Raw genomic sequence first — 11,284 nt, forward strand, 5'->3', positions numbered from 1 at the left:
ATGGTATCATATTATTAGAATAGACCTTGGAATAAATGATGGATGATTAATCAAATCACCACTTGAACACAAAGTCAATGGATCCAGCTGGAACATTAGGTATCTTGTATTATTGGTATAACTTCAGAGTGATATATATATATATATATATATATATATATATATATATATATATATATATATATATATATATATATATATATATATTCCTTCTCTAGGCTTTACCCTCTAAAATCGTCAACCATTGCTAAATCCTTAGCATTATCTTTACGGGAAGCAAGCTAAGCAATCAAAGACACAGAAGGCATAGCTTGGTGCGGGGTAGAAGCCTTGAAGGTGAGAGTCTATAGAGTTTACAGAATTATATAACCTTTTGATTTATCAATAAACACACACACACACACACACACATATATATATATATATATATATATATATATATTATATATTATTGTTCAATGTTACTTGTTTACCATGGAAAATTAACTTCTTCCGAAACAATTGTCTAATTTGTATTTTCTTCATTTCAAGAGCCAATTGTTGTTATTGAATTGTGAGATCATCATATTTAAAAGTTTAAATTGTTGAGGTGTTATACTTGTATGATCATAATTATGCCTTTCGTATGTCCTTTACACGGTTGTGATCAATCGAATTATGCGTTTATAACTCTAGAAGTTTAATCTATTAGAAAGAATATATATTTATTTACTTAATTATATAATAATTGGTTATAGTGTAGTCTTGTTGCTCTATTTCATATGACATCTAAAATTTCAACATTGTACCATTATTGGTTTGAGCTTATAACCATAAAACTGTCATGACATGCTTAGATCATAAGCTCTAAGACTACTTTTTATGTGCAAAAAGTTTTTCTTCTCAATTAATTAAAATTTGGGTACAATTATGTACCGTCATATATAAGCTGAAATGCAGAGACGGAGCTAGTATTTCAAATTTATGGCTTCGAGATTCTAATCTTTTTAAGTTACTAGGTTCTAAATTAAACAATTCTTCTAGTATTCAATGCTCGAATTTGGAAACTAAATAGTCAAATATGCAAAGACACATTTCCTTTGCAACTTGACACGTGAATGCTTAACAAAAAAACTATAAGCGCGTTCAACTTTTAATTTTTTATCCCAATCCTTATTTAGATGACACATGTCACAATTTTAATTTCTTCCTTTCTTTTTAACATTATTTGGCTACTCTTTCAAACCCCCACCCCCTACCCCACCCCTCCCCCACACCCCATCCTCCATTCTCCTTCCTCATCTCACACCATTTTCTTCTCTTGAAAAATTATTCTCTTTTATTGATTCCCATTCAATTAAATCCTTTCAAATTGTTAAAACCATTTGAATTATCTCTCATAGATCCCTAGTGTTTTGGCTCTTTAACTTTGATTTTTCCTATTCAGTTTCTTTTCAGTTTTAATTTTTTGTCTTTTTCCCCACGTTGTCTTTGTTCACGATTTTCATAAATTGATAAATAAAGCTAAATATACTACAACAACAACATATCAAGTGAATTCTCACAAGTAGGGTCTGAGGAGAGTAGAGTGTACGCAGACCTTACTCTTACTTTGTGCAGGTAGAAAAGTTATTTTTGAGAGACCCTCGCTCAAGTAAGCATAGTCACAGTAGTAAATAAATGAATAACAAATCAAGAAAACGTTATGAAAAAAAACAGAGCCAACAACAAGATAGTAACCGACTGAAATTGAAGCAACGACATGTAATAATAGCGGTCCTAGGATAGCCAGAACAAGAGTCACACTAAAGCTATCGGTATGGAAGAGTCGGACGCTATATTACCTACTAACCTTTTACATTAATCCTCGACCTTCACAACTTCTTATCAATGATCATGTCCTCAGCTTACTGAAGATGCGTCATGTCTTGCCTAATCACCTCTACCCAATATTTCTTAGGCCTTCCTCTATCCCTCCTGAAACCTACGTATGTATGTTCAACCTCTCACACCTTCTTACTGGGGCATCTAAGCATCTCCGCTTCACATGTCCCTACTATTTCAGTCTCACTTCCCGCACTTTCTCCTCCAGGGGGCCCCAACCTTGTCCAAAATATCTTTATTATTGGCCCTATCTCCCCTAATATGCCTACATATTCATCTCAACATTCTCTTTTCTGCTACTTTCATCATCCGGACATACGCGTCTTAAATGGCCAGCACTCTGCTCCATATAACAAATAGTGTCTTGTTGAGTTCTGCATCCCAAAAGCCCTGTCCTTCTCTGCATGATTCATTACCAAAGGCAGCTACTGCACCACATGATAAGCAATATCTTGTGGCAATAATTCTCGAATAGCAGGTTCATTTCAGTGTTCACCCTGTATCAGTTTAGCCACCTTGTCTCATTTGCACCAGGACTAAATTTTTCTTCCGTCCCTTCTTCATCTTACTCTGTTACTGATGAATCCGCCGTAGTGATGTCATTAAAGTAGAATTTTATTGTTGAATAAGGTTATAAACTTTTATGTTTGCTAATCTTAAATTGTAATATTGGAATTTATTTTTATTATGTTAGAATTGGACATATGTTAAAACTATTTTTCTTTTCTTTTTTTGGATTTTGAAATTGTGTTATATATATGGTTCCAGTTTACTTGTTTTAGTAGTATTGGCTTGTTATTCAACACTGCATGTTGTTCATTTTTTAGTTAGCATTGATAGACTAGTTTTGTCAAACATTTGAATAATATTATGACATTATATTTATAAACATTAATTTACTTTATCAAACATGCATTCCATGATGTTCTTACAAAATGTATGTTTTTAGTTTTTTAAATTAATTAAACTAAATATTATTAATTTAGAAAATATATACCAATTATTTTTACAATATTGGTTATAAATATATGATTTTACATATATATATATATATATATATATATATATATATATATATATATATATATTCAAGAAAAAATATGCATCTTAATTACCAAATCTAATATCATTTGTACTTATAGAAAATCATTTGTAGGCATATATTTATTATATTAACTTTTAAGTTTTGATAATTACTTTATTTAAAATTTAATCTAACTATGTAATTATACTTGTGCAACCAAACAATACACTTGTATTATACTAATTCCAATTACCGGGTGGCTTACAAATAGAATCTAATACTTTTGAGTTTGGATGGTAGGGGCAATAACGTAAAATTAAAAGACTACCTCGAATTCACCAGCTAAATCATTGAATAACTTGACATAGGATATGATTATGTGTTTTAATTAAGATACGTCCCTGATTACAGAATTCGAAACTCAATTATACATATACTGCTAGCTGGCGTTAATAAATTAAAATCTGTAGTCAGAATATGGTCAATATTATATTTCTCAATAATTCACAGTTGTTATTAATTAGTTGGTAATAAGTCATTCTTCAATGTGAAAGCCCTTTTCCTTCTCTCTAATAATAATTAAACTTACATCACTACAGATTAGAAGCTCTACGCTCCTGATAGACGGAAGGTTGAATTGTTCTGAGAATATAAATCATTTTTCCTTGTTCTGAGATTGGAGGTTGACGTTACCCCATGGTGGCAGCTTTTAAACTTCAATGAGTTTTTTTTGTTTCAAAATTAAATTAAGAAAACAATGTTTTATACTCATACAGTGTTGTTATTGATTGTATATGTATATGTATTTCATTTATTTTGAAATATATGGGATTTTAAATATAAGTCATACAAGACGGAATTCTGAATTTTAATAAGCTGGATTTGTTTTGTAATTATATTAAGAGTTCCTAATTGGGTTTCTACAAGTTAAGTCTAACTGGAGCATTACCATTTTTTTCTACACTACACTTACTGGTCATTGCTATTACTCATGTTAGGTTATACTGCTCTGACATCAAGCATTTAACCCGAAAAGAGATCAAGCTATTAGGATGGAGAATGTCAACATTAATGAGATTGCCTACGACACCAAGTATCTGAAGAGAAACCGTGGGGCTTGAGGATGATGTTGTTAAAGGCATGTGTTTACTTCGTGAGGATATAGAGTTAATGGATGGGAGGTTTCCCAATCTTCAAAAGTTTTTCCTCATGATAGCTGATAATGATATTGATGAAGCTAAGTCTCTCGTTCCGAAATTGGATGTTCTTACACAGCTTCAATCCCTCGTGCTTGGTCCGATGTGTAATATCACCAAGTATTATTTTCCTTCAAGTCTCAAAGAGATGATCCTCCGCCAAGTTAATATACCAGCAAGTGCAACTTCCACAATCGTGGGTTACCCAACCTTCAAAGACTGATATATGAAGGGTGTAATTCGAGCAAGATGAGTGGGACGTGAGAGATATGGAGTTCCCGGTACTCAAAATCTTATTTCGAGGTGTTCAGCTTAGGTATGGCATGTCTCAAAATCATTCATCATTTCCCATGCTTGAGAGTTTAGTGCTACGATCTGTTAAATTGCTTGAGAAGATTCCTGAAAGTTTTGTGGAAATTGGAACACTTAAATCAATCAAGGTGATCGATTGTGATGATAATCTCAAGGCTTCAGCTTTGGAGATTGTGGAAGAAGTAGAAGCACAACAAGGATATGAAACCTCAGGTCTATATTTACTCCGGTATGTCTTTCTTTTTTACTTTTTAATTTTTTCTTTCTGATATTTGATAAACCCTTAATTTTTTTCTTGATAAACTAACTGAATTTATGAGTTCAATTCATTATGTTCAAACATATGGTTATTGTTGTTAAAAAAAGGGAACAAAAAGAAAAAGAAGAGGAAGAGAAAGAAGTAGAAGAAGAGGCAGCATCAGAAGTAGAAGCAGAAGAAAAAGACACAGGAGAAGAAGAAGCAGCAACTGCAAAAGGAAGCAGAAAAAAGAGAGAAGGACAAAGAAGCAGAAAAAGCATGAGCTTTTCTTAGAAGGCAAGCACCTTCCTATTCTGATTATGCCTCTCGCTCCTGCTTGCTTCTCCTCCATTAAAAGCTTTCATATTGTATAGGGTCAAATTTGACCCTCAGCGATCTTCTACGCCAGTGGGTACGCCCAATGAGTGTACGCCTACCAACGTAGTGGGTACGACTCGGCCATGGGGGCAAAAGCGACACCATTTAGGACTCAATGTCTTCACTAGGGAGACGTTACCTATCTTTGTAACTTTTTGATTCTTTCGAGGAAGGTCTCCTATTATATAAAGGAGACCTTCACATTGTAAAAAGGGGCATCTGATCTAATACAACTCTCTCATTTTTCTGGCTTTCTCTCTCTATCTCTACTTCAAACGAACGCATCTTATTGAGTTCATACTGTCTCTTTGCAATACTAGATCTACAATAATATTATCATCTTTGCATCTCTAGGATTATTATATTTGATTACGATTTACCCGTTTTCTACTTTTGATTATTTTTTTTAGCTTACAAAGTATATTGTTAACTTTTGAGCCAAACAATTTGGCGCCGTCTGTGGATATTTCGAGAATCAAAACCATAGTATCCACCTAGAGATCAACCAACTACCACTCTCTACACTTCAAAAAAAAAATAGAAAATGGCCGAAAATAACACAAGATCGAAAGCTATATTGGGTGTCACTACCAATCTCCTTGGCCCTCTAAACGAGGCCAGTGACGATGGCATCCTGAATGCAACCCCTAGAATCACACCGGGTGCAGAGATCTCACCTTCCCCATCCGAAGGTCTGACGATCTTGCACGAAAAAGGAGCTTCCACATCCGCGGTTACGGAAGCACCCTCAGCGGTCAAAGAGCTACTGGAAAGATGGCTAACAAGCGCTCTAAGTGGCTTGGTTGAGAGGTCACCACAAAGTAACATCGGATGTACACCAACGGTAGGTACCACTGCTACCGTGAGCGAACCGGAAGTTACACTAGCGAATAACAAACCCATCGAGACACAGACCAACGATGGCATGCTAACAGCCATCCTAAAGAAGATGGAAGAAATGACAAATGAAAACAAGGCGCTCCGCGGTCAGATGAAGGAACATCGGGAGAGGGTCGACAAGATCCCCGGTGCTCCCAAGTTGCTACCAAAACGCGACGTGGGGAGGTTCGTTGAACAACCATACACTGAAGAAGCTGCCCCTCACTCCACCCCAAAATCCTTCAAAATGCCACCTTACTTAAGGGTATATGACGGAACCACAGATCCCGAGGATCATCTGATCCACTACGTCACCGCTGTGAAGGGCAACGACCTATCGAAAGAACAGGTACCGTCGGTACTGCTGAAGAAGTTTGGCGAGACGTTGACAGGAGGGGCCTTAACATGGTACTCTCAGCTACCGGCTAAGGCAATATCAACGTTCGAGGAAATGGCGGATAAGTTCGTCACAGCCCATGCAGGCGCGAAGAAAGCGGAGGCCAGGGTCAACGACATCTTCGCCGTCAGGCAAAACACAGGAGAGGGACTCAGGGACTTCCTGGCAAGGTTTAACAGGGTAAAGATGAGTCTACCAAACGTATCGGAAGGTATGGCAGTCGCCGCTTTCCAAAACGGGCTAAGCAGAGATGGTTCGAGGACAACCAAGAAGCTGCTGAGCCGCCTCATGAAATATCCCCCTACCACATGGGAGGAAATCCACAACGCCTATTGCGCCGAGGTACGAGCGGACGAGGACGATCTTAATGGGCCAACCCAACGGCTAACAGCGATACACTCGGAAACGAGGAGAGATCGACGGAACGAAGGACGACGAGAACAACTCCCCCGCTCCAATAGAGATCGACATCAGCCATACACCAGATCCTCCCATCCGCCACCAAGGCATACAGACGCGCTACAGCGACACGTCTCCCCATTCCGAAACGAAAGAGGTACGCCCCCTTTATTAACGGCCCATAAATTTTGTGTATCTCCTTCAGAAATAGTGTACGCACTGGAAAAGCTGGGCACCAAGGTGCATTGGCCGCAGAACATGAAATCAGACCCTGCCACAAGGAAATCAAACGCCCTATGTGAGTTCCATCAGGAACGAGGGCACAAAACCGAAGACTGCATAGACCTACGGCAAGAGGTGGTCAGGATGCTGAACCAGGGATACCTGAGGGAGTTACTCAGTGACAAAGGGAAAATCAACTTTGCACGCGGACGGGAACAACCCCAAGGGCCGCCAAAGCCACCTTCCCCAGCGCGCACGATAAACATGACGTCGGAGGCGGCGACGAGTCAGTGATCAATCACGTCAAGCTCGCCACCACACACAGACTAAAGCGGACCATCGCCCATGAACGGTATGACGACTTCGAAGATAGTATCACCTTCGATAAGTCTGATGCCGACGGTTTATCTTTCCCTCATTATGATGCTTTAGTTATCCACCCAAGGGTCCTCGTACAAATGGGACTCGAGGATAGGGTAATATCGCGCTGCATAACACTAACCGGTTTTAACAATGCAGTGCAACGGACGTCCGGAGAAATAGCACTACCCGTCTTAGCGGGGGGAGTCACGCTGGAAACAACTTTCCACGTGATGAACCAAGAAACGGCGTACAACGTCATCATAGGACGCCCGTGGCGGTCCCTTCAAGCCTCTACCAAGTGATCAAATTCCCTACCCCATGGGGAGTATTCATTATTCAAGGCGAGCCACGCACCGCACAAGAATGCTACAAAATAGCCCAAGACTGCGCCCACACCCAACAGCTAAAGGGTGCGAGCGCGGAGGCATAACAATTAGCCGTGTCGGGGACTAAGGTCAACCCGACAACGGACGCCATCAAAGACCCCGACGTTGTGGAAGCCTGTAAAGCAACGGTCGAAGATCTCGACCCAGTCCAATTGGACAAAACCGATCCTACGAAGAAAGCCTATATCAGGCAAGGTCTCGCCAACCCAAGTAAGTATTGTGAATTCTTAACTAACCATGCAGATTTGTTCGCCTTTTCCCATTTAGATATGCCGGGAATCCCGCGAGACATCGCCACCCACAAGCTGAATGTCGATCCATTACATCCGCTCGTGCGACAGATGAGGAGAAAATTCAACGCCGCCATCAATAAAGCGGTCGGTAAGGAAGTAGACGAGCTACTGGCCAACGGCTCCATCAGAGAATCAAAGTATCCCGAGTGGGTCGCCAATGTTGTCATGGTCAAAAAGAAAAACGGGAAGTGGAGAATGTGTGTGGATTTCACCGATCTGAACAAGGCATGCCCAAAAGATTCATTCCCACTACCCCACATCGACCAACTGATCGACGCCACTGCAGGACATGAACTACTGAGCTTCCTAGACGCCTACTCCGGCTACAATCAAATCATGATGGCCGAGGAGGTCCAAGAGAAGACAACTTTCATCACCCACCAAGGGACTTACTGCTACAAGGTAATGCCCTTCGGGCTCAAAAATGAAGGGGCTACGTACCAGAGACTGGTCACCAAAATGTTCAAAGAGCAGCTCGGTAAGACTATGGAAGTCTATATCGACGACATGCTGGTAAAGTCGACAAGAAAAGAGGACCACATCGACCATCTGAAAGAAACCTTCGAGATATTGAGAAGGTACGGGATGAAACTNAAAATCATTTGTAGGCATATATTTATTATATTAACTTTTAAGTTTTGATAATTACTTTATTTAAAATTTAATCTAACTATGTAATTATACTTGTGCAACCAAACAATACACTTGTAATTATACTAATTCCAATTACCGGGTGGCTTTACAAATAGAATCTAATACTTTTGAGTTTGGATGGTAGGGGCAATAACGTAAAATTAAAAGACTACCTCGAATTCACCAGCTAAATCATTGAATAACTTGACATAGGATATGATTATGTGTTTTAATTAAGATACGTCCCTGATTACAGAATTCGAAACTCAATTATACATATACTGCTAGCTGGCGTTAATAAATTAAAATCTGTAGTCAGAATATGGTCAATATTATATTTCTCAATAATTCACAGTTGTTATTAATTAGTTGGTAATAAGTCATTCTTCAATGTGAAAGCCCTTTTCCTTCTCTCTAATAATAGATTAAACTTACATCACTACAGATTAGAAGCTCTACGCTCCTGATAGACGGAAGGTTGAATTGTTCTGAGAATATAAATCATTTTTCCTTGTTCTGAGATTGGAGGTTGACGTTACCCCATGGTGGCAGCTTTTAAACTTCAATGAGTTCTTTTTTGTTTCAAAATTAAATTAAGAAAACAATGTTTTATACTCATACAGTGTTGTTATTGATTGTATATGTATTATGTATTTCATTTATTTTGAAATATATGGGATTTTAAATATAAGTCATACAAGACGGAATTCTGAATTTTAATAAGCTGGATTTGTTTGTAATTATATTAAGAGTTCCTAATGGGTTTCTACAAGTTAAGTCTAACTGGAGCATTACCATTTTTTTCTACACTTACTGGTCATTGCTATTACTCATGTTAGGTATACTGCTCTCTGACATCAAGCATTTAACCCGAAAAGAGATCAAGCTAATTAGGATGGAGAATGTCAACATTAATGAGATTGCTACGACACCAAGTACTGAAGAGAAACCGTGGGGCTTGAGGATGATGTTGTTAAAGGCATGTGTTTACTTCGTGAGGATATAGAGTTAATGGATGGGAGGTTTCCCAATCTTCAAAAGTTTTTCCTCATGATAGCTGATAATGATATTGATGAAGCTAAGTCTCTCGTTCCGAAATTGGATGTTCTTACACAGCTTCAATCCCTCGTGCTTGGTCCGATGTGTAATATCACCAAGTATTATTTTCCTTCAAGTCTCAAAGAGATGATCCTCCGCCAAGTTAATATACCAGCAAGTGCAACTTCCACAATCGCTGGGTTACCCAACCTTCAAAGACTGATATATGAAGGGTGTAAATTCGAGCAAGATGAGTGGGACGTGAGAGATATGGAGTTCCCGGTACTCAAAATCTTATTTCGAGGTGTTCAGCTTATGGTATGGCATGTCTCAAAATCATCATCATTTCCCATGCTTGAGAGTTTAGTGCTACGATCTGTTAAATTGCTTGAGAAGATTCCTGAAAGTTTTGTGGAAATTGGAACACTTAAATCAATCAAGGTGATCGATTGTGATGATAATCTCAAGGCTTCAGCTTTGGAGATTGTGGAAGAAGTAGAAGCAACAACAGGATATGACAACCTCAAGGTCTATATTTACTCTCGGTATGTCTTTCTTTTTACTTTTTAATTTTTTCTTTCTTGATATTTGATAAACCCTTAATTTTTTTCTTGATAAACTAACTGAATTTATGAGTTCAATTCATTATGTCAAACATATGGTTATTGTTGTTAAAAAAGGGAACAAAAAGAAAAAGAAGAGGAAGAGAAAGAAGTAGAAGAAGAGGCAGCATCAGAAGTAGAAGCAGAAGAAAAAGACACAGGAGAAGAAGAAGCAGCAACTGCAAAAGGAGAAGCAGAAGAAAAAGAGAAAGGACAAGAAGAAGCAGAAAAAGCATGAGCTTTTCTTAGAAGGCAAGCACCTTCCATTCTGATTATGCCTCTCGCTCCTGCTTGCTTCTCTCTCCATTAAAAGCTTTCATATTGTATAGGGTCAAATTTGACCCTCAGCATCTCTACGCCAGTGGGTACGCCCAATGAGTGCACGCCTACCAACGTAGTGGGTACGACTCGACCGTGGGGGCAAAAGCGACACCATTTAGGACTCAATGTCTTCACTAGGGAGACGTTACCTATCTTTGTAACTTTTTGATTCTTTCGAGGAAGGTCTCCTATTATATAAAAGAGACCTTCACATTGTAAAAAGGGGCATCTGATCTAATACAACTCTCTCCATTTTTCTGGCTTTCTCTCTCTATCTCTACTTCAAACGAACGCATCTTATTGAGTTCATACTGTCTCTTTGCAATACTAGATCTACAATAATATTATCATCTTTGCATCTCTAGGATTATTATATTTGATTACGATTTACCCGTTTTCTACTTTTGATTATTTTTTTTAGCTTACAAAGTATATTGTTAACTTTTGAGCCAAACAATTTGGCGCCGTCTGTGGAGATTTCGAGAATCAAAACCATAGTATCCACCTAGAGATCAACCAACTACCACTCTCTACACTTCAAAAAAAAAATAGAAAATGGCCGAAAATAACACAAGATCGAAAGCTATATTGGGTGTCACTACCAATCTCCTTGGCCCTCTAAACGAGGCCAGTGACGATGGCATCCTGAATGCAACCCCTAGAATCACACCGGGTGCAGAGATCTCACCTTCCCCATCCGAAGGTCTGACGATCTTGCACGAAAAAGGAGCTTCCACATC

General features: G+C 38.5%; 1 protein-coding gene across 1 annotated transcript; it reads left to right on the forward strand.

Annotated features, from left to right (window-relative positions):
- Positions 1–220: 220 nt before the first annotated feature.
- Positions 221–10,744, forward strand: LOC109221365 (putative late blight resistance protein homolog R1B-16). The gene is made up of 3 exons (XM_019385842.1): positions 221–336; positions 9,423–10,166; positions 10,302–10,744. The coding sequence occupies exons 2-3, from the start codon at positions 9,565–9,567 to the stop codon at positions 10,459–10,461; spliced, it is 762 nt and encodes a 253-aa protein (XP_019241387.1). The 5' UTR covers positions 221–336; positions 9,423–9,564; the 3' UTR covers positions 10,462–10,744.
- Positions 10,745–11,284: the final 540 nt, after the last annotated feature.

Source organism: Nicotiana attenuata, unplaced genomic scaffold, assembly GCF_001879085.1.
Source record: "Nicotiana attenuata strain UT unplaced genomic scaffold, NIATTr2, whole genome shotgun sequence".
Classification (NCBI taxonomy): domain Eukaryota; kingdom Viridiplantae; phylum Streptophyta; class Magnoliopsida; order Solanales; family Solanaceae; genus Nicotiana; species Nicotiana attenuata.

Excerpts from the sequence above, each read along its gene's own strand:
- LOC109221365 (XM_019385842.1), top strand. The coding sequence starts at position 9,565 with ATGTGTTTACTTCGTGAGGATATAGAGTTAATGGATGGGAGGTTTCCC. Across the intron at positions 10,167-10,301 it reads AAGGTCTATATTTACTCTCG|GGAACAAAAAGAAAAAGAAG; the intron begins GTATGTCTTTCT and ends TTGTTAAAAAAG.